The sequence below is a fragment of the Propithecus coquereli genome, unplaced genomic scaffold (assembly GCF_000956105.1).
Source record: "Propithecus coquereli isolate 6110/MARCELLA unplaced genomic scaffold, Pcoq_1.0 Scaffold76, whole genome shotgun sequence".
NCBI classification, from domain to species: domain Eukaryota; kingdom Metazoa; phylum Chordata; class Mammalia; order Primates; family Indriidae; genus Propithecus; species Propithecus coquereli.
In genome coordinates, this window is record NW_012153729.1 from 5,448,845 (window position 1) to 5,469,006 (window position 20,162).

Below are 20,162 nucleotides of genomic sequence, written 5' to 3' on the forward strand. Positions count from 1 at the left end.
ATTCCATTTCCCCACAGAATTTCATCCTGAAGCAACTTATATTTTATGCTAGAAAATCTATTATTGATTTCTTTATCATACTCCCCTGCCATATAAATATCTATATGCATTCCAGCGTAAGCTTTAAAAATTTTCTGTGAGCCTAGGGCTCTAAGTGCTTAAGTAACAATTTCCTCGATGGAGCAATGATAACTATTAGTGATAGGAAAGAAATTCGTAACAACAAAATATAATACACTGTTTTATGATTATTAAACATTAAAAAGTAAAACATTCTTAGAAATGCAGATGTTAGTGTATGGGGCTTTATTCTTGTTGTTTCAATTCATTCATATATCTGTGGAAAATTATTAAGCAGTCATTGCTAGAATAAGACAGAGTTAAACATCAGTTTCATTTCTATTTTTCTTTGGTTTCTTTTTTTAACATAAGCAAAGAGAAAATGTGTCCGTGTAAATGAGAAGACGGCAGGGGGGAAGATGGGTTATAATACTGTCATTCTGTTCTTTGTACTCTTTCCAAGTTACAGGCCCCAAATCCCAGAGTGGTCCATCACAGAAAATTACTTCTAAGGCCCTCTCTGCTGGCAATTCGATCAGACCCACCTTCAAAGAACAGGACAACGTCTGAATGGCTAAAGGATTTCTGCCCAGGGATGAGCGATGAGAACCCTTCCCTTTGTCCACATCAGCACCAACGTTCCAAGAGTGCCTCGGTGTATGCCTGCAGATTCTGCTACCCGGAGACAAGGTCGTAAGGCAAGAGTGTGTCTTTCTTGAGTCAAATGGGAGAGGGAAACTGTGCAAGGAGAGGAGAACTGGCTTCCAGGGCATTCTCGGGCAGAGCAGTTTTAGGGGAAAGGATACAGAAGCTGAGCACCTGGAAACTGATTTTGTTAGCACTCTCTGTGCACCTGTGTAAAGGAAAGTCTCTTTCCTTTGTGTGCTTTGATGAACATGGGCCTCAGTGACAGCTACTGACTTGGATGGCCTCTCGGAGGCTGTTTTTCTAGATCACAGGACTACAAAAACAAGGGAAAGGAATGAAACTCTGATCAACTAAAAGGGAAAACTACATATTATATGCCTTTGAGATGGGCCGATGCAACTGTAATACACAGCACTACGATGTATTCATGCCTAAAAAAAATGGAATCTGAATTAATCGAGACTCTAGGTCTAACTCCCAGCTTACAGGAGATACAGCAGACTGAGGAACAAGTTATACAACAACACGAGGAAGCAATCAGCCAAGTTCAGAATATAGAACAGTCTAGAGACAAATGGCCCAGTTTCTCCAACAAATTACTAGTGTGAAAAAAAAAATGGACTTGTTAAAGAGATATAACAAACAAATTGAATATAAAAATCTTGTTTGGATCCTAATTCTAACAAAACAATCTTAGAAGATATCTTTGAAAAGATGGAGGGAATCCGAATATGGATTGGGTGTTAGATTATAATAAGGAATTATTGTTAATTTTGGTAGGTATGATAATGGCATGGTGATTATGTTTTTTTAAAAAAGTCACTCAGTTAGAGATATGCATTGAATTTACAGGTGAAATTACATGATGGCTGGGATTTGCTTTTACAAAATATTCTAACCTCCCAAGAAGGCTGGGGGCAGACAGATAAAACGAGATTAGCAAAATGTCGACGACTGAAGTTGAGTGACGGGTACCTGGGATGCATCTCAGAAATGCATCTCACTCCACTTTTTTCACATGCTTAAGAATGTCTATGATAAAAGGTCTTTTAACAGGGAATGGGAGGAGAAAGAGAGTATTTAGTTAGTGCCAACCACGTATTAGGGTAGGCCCATGCTAGACACTTACTAAGTATTATCTTATTTTACAAGTCCTGAAGCAGCTGCCCATCAAGCCTCCTTCCCTGTCTAAGGAGAAACAGAGGCATTTGATAAGCAGGGAAATCAGTAGGGTAGGTGATTAGAGAGAGCCGTTAGCACCCGGGGAACACGGAGATGTCTCTAGGTCACAAGGGGACAGACTGGAGATTGCCCCTGGCAGAGCAATGTCAGAATAAACGTGTCTCCATTTACATTTCTCCTTCTACACGCTACTTACCCCTGCAGCAAAGCCAAGACTTCCATCTAAGATCCGCCTCTGAAAATGAAAACAAGATGTTTCAGTTTCCAAGGAACAATAAGATGACGTTTCTTGGGATAAGAAGAAACCATAAGGCACAAGAGAGCCACACAGATGTACACTGGCCCACTCCTGAGCTTGTGAACTCCTGAATGTATACAATGGGCCCAGAACCAGGGGGGAAAAGATTTTAAAACTTTACATCCACCCTACAGCCAATCAGCAGTGTTCTTTCGAGTGGTGCGTGGCTTACATTAGCCCATGTGCTATCTCACACTCAGCTCTCCCTGTGAATTATTATCACAACAATAAACCTTTAGCCAGGAGCTGGTCTACGAGATGGAAATTACCAAGTGTAGGTGAGGAGCAGGTGGAATAATCAAAACCGTCACACGCGTGGGGTGCAAGCTGGCACCGCCACTTTGGGAAACGATCCGGCAGCACCAACGAGCTGTGAATGCTGGGCGTGCCACGTCTGCGTGACTCCGTAACAGAAACGCACACTCGGAGTCACCAAACATGTGCAAAAATGCACAGCAGCACAATGTGTGAGTGTTGAAAGCTAGAAAGCACCCAAATTCTCCCCAGGATTAGAATGGATAAATCAACTAAGATATATTCATGAATATATCATGAATAGAATAGAATACTGCATGGCAATGAGACCACACACACACGTGAGCACACACAGAGTACATATATCTATCTCACGAACAGGCAGGGGCATTAAACATACTGGAAAATTAATAGGGTGAAATCAGCCAGACGCAGAACAGTACACGCTATATGATTACTCCGTCTAAATAAAGCACGAAAGCAGGGCAAACTCTCCTGCAGTCAGAGACTGGGAGGGGATTACCAGTGGAGGGTGGGCATGGGGGTAGTGACTGGGGGATCCTGGAGGAGATATGGGGGGCTGGAACCGTCCTGTTTCTTGATCTGGGCACTAGGTTCGTGGGCATTTGTGAAAAATAATCAAGCTATCCACTTAAAAAATGCACACTTTCCTAAATACATACATCTTACATGTCAATGCAAAGATTTTTTGGTGCCCATCCATAGATGAATGGATACAAAAAGGTGGCATATACATACAATGGCATAGGCTTCAGTCTTAAACGGGAAAGAAATCCCGGCACAGGCTGCAACACGGATGGGCCCGAGGAGGCTGTGTGCAGCGAAAGAGGCCGCAGTCCACAGAACTCTTTCCCCTCGCAAAGCTGAAACCCACTGCACAGTCACAACTCAGTCCTCCCTCCCCCAGCCCCTGTCTCCATGTATCTGACTTCTCTAGGTTGTATAGCTAGATTCCAGGTAACCTGTCATTCCAGATTGTTCTGAGTTCCAGGTCTCTGATCCATGGCTCCAGCTTCCCCCCGGGGTGGGGAGGGGCGGGGCAGCACGCAGGTGGGGATGCTATCGCTGAGATCAAGACTTGCCGTACTGGTCTCTAACACAAGAGCACCCCACTCGCCAACTTCCTAGACATGTTTTCATTTCCAGACCTCCTGCAATTCCTACGGCTGCTGAGCTGAACAATGCAGAGACCATGCTTTCACCAAGACAGCCATGGACAGCTCCTGGCCATGTCTGAGGGGGGTCTGGGTTGGAGGGAAGAACCGTATTTCAGGCACAAGAGGTGGGTGTGGGCTGTGCAGGGGTGTGGGGAGGGGGTGTGTGCAGGTGTAGGAGTGTGGAGTGTACAGCAGGGGTGTAGGGATGTGGTTTGGAGTATAGTGCAGGGAGAGATGTGGGAGGTCTAGGGGTACATGGGCGCGGGGGGGCAGGAGAGTGAGTGAGGGTGCTGGGGGTGTGAGCAGGACACGTGGAGGATGGGGGGGCGCGGGCATCTGCAGGGGGCCGGGGAGGCGGGTCTGTCTGTCCTCATCCCAAGGGGGATGAAACATCCAGGAGAGGAATAAAGGAGTAAGGGAACAGGAACCCTTCCTCCCCCCAGGGTCTCTCCAGTCCTCCCAGCTAACTCGAGGCCACAGGGGAGACAGTCACATCTGAAACCTAATGTTCTTCTGCAGTCATGGATATACCACCTGCCCCAGGCCTGAAAGACATTAGCCGCAAAGCAGAAATCAGGCAGTGGGCTAAAGGACACTCCACAGCTGGGCTAAAGGAAACTCCACAGCTGGACTTCTCACTTCCCATCCCCCTGAGTCAGGCTGTCAAGAGTCGGGGGGCGGGGGGCGGGAGGAGAAGATGCATGAGAGCGTCTGCGTCTGCGGACAGCAGACACCTGTTCTCCAGGCCCGGCAGGGAGAGGGGAAGAAAATAAGAAGAGAGCGAACAAACCCCACCACCCCGCACCTGGAGGTGTGGCCAAGGGAATCCAAGGGTCTGCAAACCTGCTCTACGGAGTGGGATGGTTTCAGAGCTTTCCACGAGAGTCCCCACAAACTTCCAGAACCAAAGCGGGCAACTCACCTGTCCACTAGAGAATACGAACACGAGAGCCGCCCCAGCTGCCGTCATCCCCCAGGTGAAGAAGGTTCCCAGCAAGGCCTGGGACACAGAGCTGTGGCCTTGGAGCATGCTGGATACGACTGTGTGCAGAGGAGCGAGAGGGTCAGCGGCATGTTCCAACGTGCCCTAACACCCCGCGCCGGAGCTGGCTTCCCTGTGGGTTGGTGGCGTGCACCCTTCTGCCATGCCGTCCCTGCATTCCTCAGCCACCCACATGCAGGTCAGGTGTCTCCATCCCAGCCCCCCAGCTATCAGAAATCGTCTAACTCTGAAAGGAAACTCTGAAAGGGGACCTCTAGAGGTGCAAGGGGAGCCCACAAAAGAAGTTACAACATTGAGAAGTGGTTTCAAAGAGCAGACCACAAAGAGTGTGGATTATTGAGCCTGGAGGAAGGGGGCCCAGGAGGGTCTGATGCAGCCTTCCCCACACAATCTGCTGCTTCATCCACCTCTGGCCCATCATCTATTCTCAGCCGCCTCCCAATACAAGTGACAAGCTCAGAAGCTCTTAAAGCTCTTCCAGCTAACTCCCCGTCACACCTGCAATAGCCCCCCTGCCTGCTGAAGGGTAAACGCCACCAACTGACCTTCCATCCTGCCCCTGCCGACTCTGCAAGCCCTGCATACCAGAGCCCCATGCTCCAGCTCAACCCGGTTATTTATGGCACCTTTGACAAGCCCCGGATGGTCCTGTTCATACAGTTCCCTCCTGGAATACCCTCCTTCCACATCTCCAGCCAGGAGAACCCAGAGCATCGCCTGCAGCCCACCTGATGCCAGCTTCAGGACAAAGGCTTTCCTGGTCCCCCCAGCCCTGCCATGCGCACATCTTTCTCTGCGTGGCTTTGCCTCCTCCATCTTTTATATCCTTAGCTGCTCAATGCTTTGTCACATTTGGCACCCCTGTGAAATAGGACTTTGTGGCCCCTGAAAAATATTCACCAGGTTGAAAAGGGCCATCTTACCTGGACGGGCCAGTCAGCAAGGACAAGGACACAGACCTATGAATGGAATGTCCCCTGGCCAGCTCAGCAGCCCGCTGCTGAAGCCGAAGTTACAGCCCTGCCCGCTAAGAAAAGAAAGGGAAGAACCATTCCCCCTGCTTCGGCCCAAAGAGCCTGCTCCAGATCTTAACACGTTTCAAACCCTAGATCTGAAATGACAGAGTCAGACCTCTCCCTGTGGAAAGTTACAAGGCAGGGAAACCCATTTGTTGAAAAGCCCTGTGTTCGGGTACACAAACACCAGGGCCTCATCTCAAAGGCCTCATTCAGCTCCCCACCGGCCTTCCAGCACCCACAGGGCTGGACACGACCCCACTGGGCTCAGCCCTGCCGGGCCGGCACTCTGAGAAGCCCCAGCAGCCCTGGGCCTGCGGATCAAGAGCTGAACACGCTGCCTCTATTGTTCCTGGAAGGAACCCGTGGCAGGGGTGCACAGGGCCCATATGCCAAGGGGCTCAGCAACACAGCCAAGGTCAAACCTAGGAAAGGCTATGGGCCCAGACAAACCCAGGTGAGCCCAGGCTCAGCACCTGTGCTAGGATCCTCTGAGATAAATAGCATCTTTGGGTTCCCACTGTGGTCCCCACAGTCTAAACAGAGCTCAGGATGGTGACTGCACCAATTAAAGAAAAAAAAAGTCATTTTTTAAAATCCACCCTTTACATACGTTATCTTGTTAAGTCACCGAAAAAGAGTGGTTTTTGTTTGTTTTTTTAACCAAGCCATCTGGATTGTTGCACCAGTCATCTATGTCTAGCTGCTTGTGGATAAAATTTCAAACAGCATTTACAAAGAAAGACACATAGCTATCATCCTCTTAGTACTTAACATCCAAAACAGGTCATAACAAAAACATCTTTTTTTCCCTGTATTTGAATATGCGTTTTGACAGCTACAGAAGAAAGCAAACAATTTACATTTGCCAACGGGCCAAAATTAAAGTGGGTTTTGTGGGATGGTGAACAGAAAGGAGCTCGTGGGTGTTCCTGGTTGTTAGTGGGACATAAAACTCTTCTAAGCCTGTCTGTCCCTACTTATACCTAAGGACCCTGAGAAAAAAACAAAAAGGGACCCAGAGAGAAAACCCAGGCCACCATCCTTTCCATCCCAACAGGAGCAGCACTGATCATTGATCGTGGGCCGTGCAAACCCAGCACCCCTTGGGGAAGTTTCTTCCATTTGCTACCTTAAATCCTCGCTGCTCAAAGGCTGGTCGGAGAACCAGCAGCCCTGTCCCCCCCACCCCAGGGAGCTAGTTAGAAATGCAGAATCTCCCACCCCACCCCAGACCTGCTGAATCAGAATCTGCATTTTATGGAATTCCACGGGGTATTCTTATGCACATTAAAGTGTGGAAAGCACTGGCCTAAAACTAGCACAACTTCTACAAGACCAAGAGCTTAGAAAGTGAGTTCTCCTGCCCTCCGGGGGACTGGCAAGGCTGACAAAGGATTCCAAGAGGACAGAAAGTTTTCTCTAACTGGTGGACCAGAAACACCTTAGGAACAGGCATCTCCAAAGTAGCTACACAGGGGGACTCAGACTTCCTCCTGAGCTGGGCGTTAATACAATCAACCCTGATTAGTTAGCAGGAAAGAGGATCATTCTCTGCTCACTCCAACTTTAAAGATGCCCACACCCCTTCACCTGTACATATTCCACTACGGCAGCACATGGGGTTCCCGGCTGACTGATAAGAGAATTGTTTTATTTTTTCTCCCCCTTTTAAACCTGTTGCACTGCTTCCAAGAGTCAGCTTCATGGTGTCAGTGAAGTTGCAGAAGCAGAAACAGCACTAGGGCTGCCTGGACCTTGGAGGAACTGCACACACACGCCCTGACTCCACGAGGGGAATCTGGCAGAAGGATTTAGGTCTGGGCAGATAGGACAGTGGAAAAGTTGTCTGATCCCTCGGTACTCAAGTGTAGTCCCAGACCAGCAGACCTGGGAATTGGTTAGAAATGCATGATCTCGGGCCACCCAGACCTGCAGCAGGTTACCCAGACTCCCACCAAGTTCAAGAGGTGCTTCGAACACCCACAGCGAGTGGGCGGGGCCTCTGACCGCTAGAATTGCAGCCACCTCTGCTCCCAGGAGACCTGGGTCCCCCATACGCCCCCCACGAAGCGATCAATGAAGAGATCTTGGCAGGACTGCAAAAGGAACGCATGTCATTGTCCTCCTGCCCACCCTGGAGAGGGGCAGAGAGGGGCTCTGGCACCTTCCTCGCCCCCTGCCACCTGCCAAAGCCTCCAACTTCTCCTCCAACCCCCTCCTCTCTCCAGGGGCACCCCCTTCCAAGATGTCCTGGTGGTCCCCGACCCCGGGCCTCGGGCCCAACCAAAGGCGCTGAAGGAGAGAAAAGCCGACTCACTAGGGTGCCCTCTCCAGCCCCCACTGCACTTCCATCAGCCCCGCGGCCGCTCGCGCGCCGGCTCCGCTCCCGCAGTCACTTCCTGCTTCCCTCCCGCACACGTGTCCCTCCGGCCTCCCGGCCCCGCCCGCGCGGTCGCAACTGGCAAATCCCGCCCCCAGAATAAATTCCCTGGTTCACAGCCTCCTGCAGGCGCAGGAGCAGGTCGGGGCGGGCAGAACGGTCTGCAAGCACACGCCTCCGCAGTCCCGGGGAAGCCGCAGACACCCAAGGAAAGGGCGCTTTGTAGTGTCCCTGATGTTGCTTACGTTTCTACACCTTTAGCAGCCGGGTGCAATGACATGGGTGAACAGCAGAGCAGGATGTTTTGGGCTGGGGGCGGTGACACCACCATCAGCGTCATTGTCTAGGTCAATGGCCCTTGAGCCACAGCTCCCATCAGAATCACAGGGAGGGATGTCAGACACGGAGCGCTGGGACCCCCAGAGGTTCTGGTTCTGGAATTCTGGGTGGGGCTAGATTTTCTGTTTTGAACTAGGAGTTGCTGATGCAGGAGGTCCTGGGGCCACTCTTTGAGGAGCACAGCCCAAGGTCTGTGCTCCCCAGGGCTTCTGTGAAAGGACCAGAGAGTAGGATGGCTGGATTTGGCCAAAACCAAACCAAAACAAAAACAGGATGCCTGGTTAAATTTGAATTTCAGTTAAACAACAAATCATTTATTAGTATAAGTATATCCCAGACAATCTTTGGGAACATACTCATGCTAAAAACATATTCATTGTTGATGTGAAATTCAAATTTAGCTGGGTATCTTGTATTTTACCAGACAAGAGGTAACCTGAGCAGAAAAACTGCCCGGGGTCACAGTAGCCACAGACCCATGGTCCAATAAGAACAGGCCTCTTTCGTCCCACAGCAGTCAGCCTCCACACGGATGGTCACACCATATACCATGCACCGTGCTGGGAAAAGGAGGAGGCCTTCCACATAACAGCCCGTGACAGGCACATAAGAGAAGCAACACTCAAGTGGCAAGGCGTGTCAATTTGACCTCCAAAATGTCACAGCTCTCCCTGCACGCTGCGATGTGATGAAATGGTATATCTTGGATTTGCTTCAAAATACTATGGAAAGGGTAAGTGCATGGAGTAGAGATTAAATGAAATTGGCCATGAATTCACCATTGTTGGAACCGGGGAATAGGCACACAGGGGTTCATAAATTTTTCTGCTTTTGCACATGTTTAAACTTTTCATAATGAGAAGTGAACAGAAATTTTTAAAACAATCAACAAAGTGCCTCTCCTGCCCAATCCTTTCTCTCCCTTCTCACTGCTGCCATGAGGATTCAGCCTCCCAAACCCCTCACCTAGATCACGGCAATCACCTCCTTCCGCTCCAGCCTGTCTAGCCTGTTCTGTGCACCACTGCCAAGATCAACCTGCCTGAAGCGAAGGATGTTACTATCCTGCTCAAAAACCTTCAATGGCTCCCTAGTGTCTTTGTCATAAAGTTCAAACTCCTCAGCCTGGAATTCAAGGTTTCCCGAGACATGGCTCCAACAACACTTTCTCAGGTTTGTCTTCCAGTGTCCTCTCTCCTTATGCCATCAGCGAAGGACCCATAGGGCAGCAGAATAGTGGGTGGCCCTTTCTAGAGGAATCACTGTTGCTTGATCTGGATGGCCCTGGAAGATTGGGGTGGTGTGGGCAAGAAGACAGTGGCCAGCAGCTTCATGGAAAGGGTGGAGACTGGTACAAAGTGATCCAACCCCATGAGTCCCAGATCTCTGCACCCCTCCCCTCCCCTCCCCTCCCCTCTCCTCTCCTTCCCTTCTCTTCCCTCTCTCCCTCTTCTCTCTTTCTCTCTGACGTCTTGTTTCTCTTCAGAGGTAATGTAGCAATTGAGTGCCGGCTTCAGAATCTGACCACACAGGAGAAATCCCAGGTTGGCATGTGAGTTTCCTTGGACCAATTCCCCAACCCCTCTCAGCCTGTTTCCCCATCCTGATTCTGGGAATAACACAGTGCTCTCTCCAGGTTACTGTGACCTGGAGTGATGCCCCCAGCACCCTGCCCGGCACCCGTCCTGGCACCCTGAATGATCATTCCCCATCAACCCTGTCCGTCCTTCATGTATTCGTTCATTTCATTGACCCAACATATTCCTTCAGCATCTATTCTGTGTCAGGCACTCTGCTGGACCCCGACATAGGGAGGTCAACTAAACAGAAGCGGCTTTGCCTCGCCCACCTTCCTTGCCTGCGATGTCGTCCCTTTTACTGAAGTCTGACCACGGACACAGCATCAGGACTGAGACACGCCTCTGAGCCTGAATGTGGATAATGAACCCAGCAGGAACTGGCTCTCAGATTTGCTGATGGCATCGTACCAGTGAAAGTAATAGGCAGTTTATAGACGTGCTATAGAAATGTAAGGGGTTTCTTGTTGCTGTTTGTTTAGGGAATTTTTTAAATTATCCCCACCCATCTATCCAGAATTGATCCACTTCCCCCCAACCCACCGACCTCCACTGCTGCCACCTGTTCCCAATCAACCCTGCTTCGTCATCCTGCCTGAATGCCTGATGGAGTTTCCTGATTCCCCTTTCCCAAGAGTCCCTGCTCTGCATAGCAGCCACAGTGACATTCTAAAGACAAAAACCCAATCATGTCAATCTACTACTGCAAACCCTCCAAGGGCTCCTCTCTGCCCTAGGAGTAAAGCCCAAGGCCTCTCCCTCAGCCTCGGGGCCACGTGGAATCACTCCCCAGCCTTTCCTCACTCTGCTGCACCCATACTGGTCTGCACTCTCCTGGAACACCACCCTTACTCCTGCCTCAGGGCCTTTGCACTTGCTGCGCCCTCTGCCTGAAGCACCTGTCTCCCAGATTTTCACTCATCTGAATACTTCTTGTCATTTGGACGTCAGTTCAAATGTCACCTCTTCAAAGAGGCCTTCCTTAAATATCCAATCTCATGTAGACCTTTCATGCCATTCTTTATTTTCTTCATGGCACTTCTTAATGTCAGGCATTCTAATTTTTTTGGTCCCCACAAATGCAAGTTCCATGACAGCAGTGCCATGCACTGTGTCATGAAGAGAAAACAGCCTGGCCCCTGGCTTTTACATTGCTGTATCCCCAGTGCATGGTACACAGTTGATGTTTAATATTTATTGAATCAATAAGTCAATCAGATACAAAAGTGTTATCTGTTGGCTACACTTTACATATTAAAGACCTTCCTGGGAGTTATGAGAAAAATAATACTTGTATACTGATCAGATTGTCCTAGTTACTTCCATCATATGTGGATATTATCATATTCCACTTGATAATATCATCCAGTGGTTCTCAAACAAGGGCGATTTTGCCCCACAGGGAGCATTCAGCAAGTGGGAGGGTGCTCCTGGCATCTAGCGGGTAGAGGCCATGGATGCTGCTAAACATCCTGCAGTACCCAGGGCAGCCCCCACAACAAAGAACTATCTGGCCAAAAATGTCAGAGGGTGAGAAACAAAATGTGTGAAGCTGCGAAACCCTGGTGTAATCCCATAAAATAAATGTTTTATTATACCATGAGCGTCTGGCCTCATGGCACTAGCTAGCAACTGATTCACCATAAAACCCCAGAAGAGAACCACTGTCCACAATCATTGCAAAAATATACCTACAATAAAACATCCCATGTGCCCAATTCCCTCTAAGCTTTTGGGTCTTGATAATTAAGACTCTTGTGATGTCATCAGGACACAATTACACTATAGAGCATCCTAAATAGAAGTGCCTGGAAGGGCTTCGGCAGTGACTCCCTGACAGCTGGAATCACCCTGGCTCTCCCTTTGCTCCCCACCATGACTGAGAGACTGATGCAGAGTACGCAGCACCCCGGGGAGCCGACGGCCATGGGATGCCGCTTTCCTGAGCCTAGCAACCCTAGAGGGCTTGGGGGGAAACTGAGTCAGGATTCGGGTCCCTCCTCACCCCTCTCGAAAGTTTGATTCCGAACCTGCACCACGTATGCTCAAGAGAGGGCACAACAGTCAAGGCTCCGCTGCCTTTATACAAATCTGTTGTTGGCAGAGAAGTTTCCGATCCCGTGAGAGGCATTTAAAATGCAAGCCCAAGCTTGCTCGATGGCCAGCTTAGTAAGACATGCAGTTATTAGACAGAAACCGCCACCGACGGAATCTGAAATAACCCTGTCTCTGAGCCAGTGATTGGCATAGATCAGTTTTCCCCATTTTCTACATTTGTTGCTTCAAACTCATCTGGCATCCCATGATAAGTCATTCCGTGGACGCCATTTTGACAGGCTTGCTACGAGGAATTGCTGAGCAATTAAGTTCTACCCCGAGCCTATTCCTTCGCAGGTGTGTGGATCACCTGAATGACCTGTTCATTCATTCGGTCACTCGGCAAATGTTTACTGCCCACCTACACACCAGGAAATGAGGCAAATACAACCTGCAGCCTCACGATGCCTCCAGCCTAGAACTTTGGACATTGCGTTGATTGTGCATTATAAACTGAGGTTTATTATTAAAGCTATTGTATTATTCAGCTGCCTCTTTCTTTTTGTTATTCCTCATAAAACATCCATGCCTTCCACTGCCGGAAGCTAGTGAGTCACTCTAGCTAGCGAAGACATAGCCACAGGCGACAACCTCCTTCCTTTGGTGGGCAGAGAGCACCTGACAGCAAGTGCAATGTAGCCAAGCCCAGGGCCTCACCTGCAAGGGCGTTGCTGGAGTGGAGAGTGTGCTAGGTGGGGAGGGGCCCAGGTTACACATCAGTGTGAACACTGCTGATAAATTGTCAGAAAGACTTCAGAAGAAAAGGACCTGGATCTAAGGTCTGAGAACTTGTGATTTCCTTCTCATGCTAAAGTAATGTTCATTTTTATACCTAAATTTCTTTCTTTTTCTTAAAGAAAACCCTCAAAATCATATAAGCTTAGGAATCCACAAAACCTGGATGTGCCCTGGGTGAATATGCAGAGATTTAAGCAGGAAAACAAATAACTTCACCTGCTAGACACGGTCACGCACCCTCCCTCCCCCACAAAGATGTCCACATCCTAATCCCTGAAACCTATGAAAACGGCACCTTGCATGGCAAAAAGGTCTTTGCTGGTGTGATTAAATTAAGGATCGCAAGATGGGGAGATTATACTGGATTACCTGGGTGGGCCCAATATAATCGTAAGGGTCTTTATAAGGAAAAAGAGCGGACAGCAGAGTCAGACCAAGAGGAGGAGGAGGTATGACCAGGTCAAAAGCAGAGGTTGGAGTGATGCAGCCGCCAGCCAAGGAATGCAGGCGGCCTCTAGAAGCTGGAAAAGGCAAGGACATGGACACTCCCTGGAGCCTCCAGAAGGAATTCACCCTTGCAGACACCTTGATTTTTAGGACTTCTGAACTCCAGAACTATAAGATAATAAATTTGTATTTTTTTAAGCCACAATGTTTGGGATCAATTGTTACAGCAGCCATAGAAAACCAACACACTTCCTTTTGCCTGCAAGCATCTAATCTGACGGCCACCCTTCTCCAGTGGCCTGGTGAGCCAGCGGGATCCACGCAGAGTTCTGGTCTGCAGTTATCACTAGGCAGGACTGACTGCATGATTTCTGGGGCCTGGTGCAAATGGGAAGTCCCTTGTTCAAAAGGCAGGAAAAAAAAGTGCCGTTAAAGGACTAGAATACAAAGCCTTTTCCTTTCTTCTGCCAACAGCAGGCTCCCTTGTCCCGCCAGACTCTGCTTACGAAACGCAAGTTCAAAGATAAGGTTATTAGGAATCTCAAGGCGTGACAACAGAACATTACACAAACCCAGTTCCCTCAGGGCTCGGTCGTGTCCCTAGGCCGAGGTGGCAGGACCAGACTAAAGAAGGTCACAATGTCAAAATGGGAAAATAAAGCCAGAGTTGGTTATTCGGCGAAAAAGGTCCACAGAGAGTTTTGGAAATATAAGGCTCTGGATGCAGGGCACGCACACTCAAGACCACCAGCCAGAGCCAAACGTCCTAATCTAAGGAGCCCAGGGAGGGCAGCAGCAGAAAACCCCAGGGGCCTAGAAATAGGTATTGGACACCCTACCACGGGAACCCTGGGATTCGGGAAGGAGAAATTCCAATTCCTAGAGGCAATGAGGAAACAGGCAAGACCATCTCTGCAATCAGGAACTAGTGGGCCAGTCTCTGGGGTCTCCAAGCTCCCCAGGTGTGTAAGGAATGGTTAAGAAAAGAAAAAAAATAAATATTGGCTCAAAAGAGGAAAAAAAACCTGCAGAAATCTAAATTAATAAATGTTTAACTAAATGTCTATAAAACCTTGTTAATTGTTGACTTTGTTATTCATGGAAATTTAATTACATTCGAAAAACAATCAGAGGCTTAGCTTTTCTCACTTCAAGAGAATTCCTAAGTATGCACAATGGTGGCCAAGAAACCACTGCCAATCATATATTAAATATGCTTAGAGCCAAATAATTTCAAAAGCAAAATTATAAAAATCTTCCTGATTATTTTATGGGGAACAAAAGTACTTAGTGTGGAATGTGGGAGCACTTTCATGTGTTTGGTGCAATATGAGGGAGTCCTCAAAAAGCAGGAGTCCTCAGGGGCCTGCAAAGACCCTAAGAGGCTCCAGGGAACGAGGAAGGAGCCAGAATTCCAAGAAACTTTATTCTTCTCTCGGACTGGGAGCAGAAACAACACTCATCCTATGGGAACTAGCTGGGTTCCTCGAGGGCTGATGGTAGTGATGGTGAAAAGGTACCCGAATTTCAGGGAGGAGGGGGGTCTCTTGGTGTCACCATCACTCCCAGGGGATGAGACCAGCGAGCCAAGAGCCTGCTGATGATGGGATGGCGGGGAGGGAGTGAGGATCACATCACAAGGTGGGAGCTGGCCCCTCAAGTGTCCACGGTCGAGAGAGTAGCAGACCCCAAGGTCCCACAGACACTGTCAGACAGACCTGGGCAGAAACAAGGCCAGAGCTGGAAGTGTGTGGCCGCCATGGGAGGCCATCCGAGAGGCCCTGTGTAGCGGGTTGAATAGTGGCCGCAAAAAGAGATGCTCAAATCCCAAGCCCCGGGGCCCGCGAATGTCACCTTGTATTAATAAAGGGCCTTTGTAGATGTGATTAAATAAGATCTCGAGATGAGATCATCTGGGTTAACCAGGTGAGTCCTAAATCCAATGACATGTTTACTTGTAAGAGACAGAAGAGAAGACAAAGACAAGAAGAGAAGGCTATAGGAAGATAGAAGCAGAGACTGGCGCCATGTGGTCATAAGCCAAGGGACGCTTGGAGCCACCGGAATTTGGAAGAGGCCAGGAAGGATCCTTCCCTGAAGCCTTCAGAGACAGCATGGCCCGACGACATCTTGATTTTGGACTTCTGGCCACCAGAACTGTGAGAGAATACATTTCTATAGCATTTAAGCCCCGTCATTTGCAGTATTTTGTAGTATTTTGTTATGGCAGCCCTAGGAAATGAACACACCCTAACTCCTTTCATTTCTACCACAAGGAAGGTGGGGAAGTCCTCGAGCACCAGAAATTACCCTGAGCGAAATACTCAACAACGCCTCCCCCCATCCTCCTACAACAGCAGAAAGGCCGTACGGGCAGACAGGTGTGCAAGTCTCCTGGCATCCGACTGGGCTCTCTGTTTTCCTGAATGGTCCATCCGCCTCCCTGAAAGAGCTCACTGTTTCCCGCCAGCCTTCCCACCTGCCGTGTTCACACCCGCCCCTCCATCTCCCACCTCCACCCGCGCCCTGACGAATCACTGTAAGGAAACCTCATCCAGAAATGCATCATTTTAAATTTCTCCCAAAAAACTGCTGTGGAGGGTGAATAAAAAAATGGTGATATAATACCTCCTTGCCAGAGAGCCCTCTCGGGAGCCCGAGTTCTTGCTCAGAACAACCTTCCTTTGGGTCTGTGGGTTTGTGCATGACAGCGCTCCCGTGAGCATCGAGGGAGGTATTTGTCACTGAAGCCACGGATGCCCATCTTCTTCCCCAGGGTGGCAGCAGTGACAGAAAGCAATAAAGGAAGAAGCACACAGGCATGGGACAAGGAACCAGGGCACGGCAGTGTGAGCCCCGATTTTGCCAATAACTCACTGGGCGACCTTGGGTCAGTCGCTTTTCCTCTGTGGACCTGCAGAATGTCAGAGTTGGGCCAGGTGAGCCCTGAGGTCCCTTTCTAGGGTGAATGCTCTGATTCCCTGATTTATTGCTGCAGCAAAACAATGCCGGTTACCGGCTGAAAGAGTTGGGCTGAGAACCTGGAACAAAGGCGTTACCATATTTAAGGAGTTCTTTTGCGTCCTTGATTTTTTAAAAACAAACACATACCACCTCTCTGTGCTAACAGGGGACGATCTCAACCTAGCAGGGGGGAAGCCAGGGCTCCTAATTCTGGTGACCGTGGCCTGGTTCGCACTGGGCTTGTTCCGGGTTGAGTTGTGTCTCCCCCACAAAATTCGTATGGTGAAATCCTAACCCCCAGGACTTCTGACTGTGACCTTATTTGGAGAGAGGGTCTTTACAGAGGTAATCAAGTTAAGGTGAGGTCATTAGGGCCCTAACCCAATATGACTGGTGTCCTCATAAAAAGAGGAAAGTTGGACACAGATGTGCCTACAAGAAAGACAATGTGAAGAGATCTAGAAAGAAAACAGCTGTCTCCAACCAGCCAAGGAGAGAGTCCTGGACAGATCTTTCCCTTACGGCCCTCAGAAGGAACCCAGCCTGACCACACCTTGGATTTGGACTTCTGAATTGTGAGACAATAAATTTCTGTTGTTTAAGTTCCCCAGTCCATGGTACTTTGCTAAGGCAGCCCTAGCAAAGTATGCTGAAGGTTCCCGTAGCTTCCACCGTAGGATTTAGTCCTGGGGAGAACCGCTGAAAGCATCTGGTCCAAGCCCCTCGCTTCACAGATGGAGGCACCATGAGCCCTGGCGGTGGAGCTGGCTGTGCCGTGCCGGTGCCAGGGCAGGCGCCACACCTCCCCTCCGCCCCATTTCTCCCACGTCCCACATGTCTGTGAGCCCCTCATCATCCCAGGCTGTCGGATCAGAGTCACAGCTTTGCAGCTCAACCATAAAAATGATTATTGTAAGCAAGACTACAGGGAAATGGGTCAGAATACCGAAGCTAATAAAAATGTTCCAAGGACTTCCCAGGCGCACCCTCTAACAAACAGCTGACATTCCCGGCCCAGGTCTTAACACACCCTAAAAGTGAGAGGTGTGGATACTATATTATTTTCATGGTAAGACTTCTATAACTATTTTTATTTTTATTTCATTTCTGGCTCCTTGGTCTTGGAGTATTGTTTTGTTTTTTTCTTTTCTTTGAGATAGAGTCTGTTGCCCACACTAGAGTACAGTGGCGTCATCATAACTCACTGCAACCTCAAATTCCTGGGCTCAAGAGCTCCTCCCGCTTCAGCCTCCCACTCGAGTAGCTGGGACTATAAGTGCAAAATCACCACACCCGGTTAATTTTTCTAGTTTTTGTAGAGACAGGGTCTTGCTCTTGCTCTGGCTGGTCTCAAACTCCCGGCCTCAAGCAATCCTCTCACCTCGGCCTCCCAAAGTGCTAGGATTACAGGTGCGAGCCACTGTGCCCAGCCTACAACTATTTTTAAATAATATGTCATTGAGACTTTACACAGATTCACATTGGCCTTTTACCTAAAATCAAGGCTTTACAGTCTTGCTAAACATCCAGGAAACCTCAATGGTGGCTTGCAACAGATAATAATAAAGACAGAAAGCCTTACATATAAAAGGCACTGAAAAAATCATTTGTCTAATTAAATGGAATGGCAGAGCCCTGCAAATTGCACTGTGCCCGCTGCTCTTCCTAATGGAGTTGACCCAACCATTTGTTTCCTAGGAACTTGCTTAATAAAACTACTCAAAATATAAGGGGAAAAGATATTGATCACCTTAATGCTCAACAAAAAGAAATTAGTTAAATACATTACAAAGCATAAATGCAATGGACTTTTATACAGTTAGTAAAATGATAAAAACCATAGCACTATAGGAAATCTTTATGATGTAGGGTTTTCTGAAAAAAGCAATATACAAAAATAGATGCCATTTGTTATTGCAATGGTAAAAAAAAAATGCAAGTAACAGAAGACTGGAAGGAAATTCGTACCAATTAAAGTAGTTGGGGCTTTCTTTGGATGATGAGAGTATAGATTTCCCACCCTTGCTATAATATGTTCCTTTTATCATTTAAATATATTTTAATAAGGTATAATAAAAGGTTGAATGCAGAAAATAAGGCTCATTGAGTTTCAACAATAAGTCCTAAAGTCAGCAGCGAAACCCAATCAAGAAACTGAGACTCCTGATTCTCAGCACAAGACTCGTGATGCACAACATAGACTCTCCGGGCTCCTATCCAAAGCCACCTGGATGTTTCAAACACCCAGCTCTCTGGAAAGCCGGTTTCCCTTGAAATTTTCCACAATTTGTTTTAATCAATCATTTCCCAAGAATTTTCTTCACCTCATTAGCCCTTAAGCAGGCCAGCTGCAGAATGAGGTCGTCACCATGTGATAGGGAACACAGGCCCAAGGAAAGTCTCTTCCTCCAGGCCTCCCTCCCGCCCACATGCACTGGGTCCTCCTTGGAGCCCCTGGGGCCTGCCTGTCACCATGTCAGGCTCATGTCTCTTTCCTACCAGTGTCACCGACAGATGGTTGCTGGGGCCTTGGTGCAGGCAGAACATCTGAGCCCCTCAGACACCTACAGACCTGGGGACCCTCACCACCCACCAGAGGCCCTGTTTCTCTGGCCATCCCACATGCTGCCCAGATGCTGCCAGGGAACCACAAGTTCAGGACAAAGTGTCTAAGCCTAAGGCTCCTTTTTTCCTCCCTCCACCCCAGAAAAATACAAAAAGTGGAGATTTACAGAGGGCCCTGACACATATCGGAAGCATCCATTGGAGAGCCACCTAGAAGTTGGACTTTACAATGTTGTCTCCCAAGATGCCTGCTCTGAGCTTGAGAAGGCTATGCTGAGTTCTTCCAGAACCTTCTACAGCCATAGCGGGGAAGCATCTGTAGTCCATGTGAATACCAAAATCCACTTCGTATTAATTGTAACAAGCACTGATTGTCTACCACGTAGCAGCTCTGTGCTCACTATAAGCCATCTGTTACTATTTCTCTAACCCCACTGCTATGGTTTAATGTCCCCTCTGAAACTCATGTTGATACTGGTTCCCAGTGTGAGTATTGAGGGAGGGGGAGCTTGGAAGTGCTTGGATCATGAGAGCTCTGCCCTCGCCAACGAATTGATCCACTCATAGATTTGCGAATTAATGGGTTAATGGATTAATGGATTAATCCATTTTTATCATGGGAGGGGAATTGGTGACTTAATAAGAAAAGGAAGAGAGGACTCAGCTAGCATGTGAGCATGCTCAGCCCCTCCCCACGTGACACCCTGCACGACCTCAGGACTCTGCAGTGTCCCCACCAGCAAGAAGGCTCTCACCAGAGGCAGCCCCTTGACCTTGGACTTTTCAACCTCCACAACTGCAAGAAATAAATTCCTTTTCTTTATAATCTACCCAGTTCCAGGGATTCTGTTACAAGCAACAGAGATTGAATTAATACCACCCCTCCCAACGGTTTGAAAGAGTTTTGTCAAGCAAACTGTGTTGGCTAAGAATTAATTCTTTTCCCCATTTTTTATTCATCAAAAACACACCGATATAGCTACCAATCAGAGCGTCAGATCAGCATGAAATACCAGGGCTACAGAACTGAGAGGCTGTCTCTCCAGCCAAAAGCAAAGAAATTGGATTTTAATTTGCCTTTGCCTCATTTGGCTTTTGGAAATATTAATAATTGATACATGTGACACTAGGCAGTCCCTTCAAGCTCAGGAACCCAAGGTTGGAAATCGCTGCCGCAGGGGGTAAAGAATAAATGAAACACAGTCCGTGGCTTTGAGAAACAAGGAAAACAATAATGTAAATATATCCTCTGTAAACAATAAACTATGTAAGCAGCTCCCAACCCTTGTCCACTGCTGTTCTAACGTATACACCAATTAGGTTTTTCAGCTGTAAAGGGAATTACAATGAAGGTATGTTATCCCTCTGGTGAATAAAGAAGTCACTGAAGTATTTGTCAAATAAGTGATTGG

General features: G+C 48.3%; 1 protein-coding gene across 1 annotated transcript in view; it reads right to left on the minus strand.

Annotated features, from left to right (window-relative positions):
• Window positions 1-8,063, minus strand: part of SLC39A11 (solute carrier family 39, member 11) — a 339,114-nt gene extending 331,051 nt beyond the window's left edge. Inside the window, exons 1-3 of the mRNA XM_012662402.1 lie at window positions 7,961-8,063; window positions 4,544-4,662; window positions 2,087-2,125 (exon numbers count right to left, since the gene is read on the minus strand). Coding sequence (XP_012517856.1) covers window positions 2,087-2,125; window positions 4,544-4,651 — 147 coding nt within the window. The 5' untranslated portion in view covers window positions 4,652-4,662; window positions 7,961-8,063. The remainder of the gene's footprint in view (window positions 1-2,086; window positions 2,126-4,543; window positions 4,663-7,960) is intronic.
• Window positions 8,064-20,162: the final 12,099 nt, after the last annotated feature.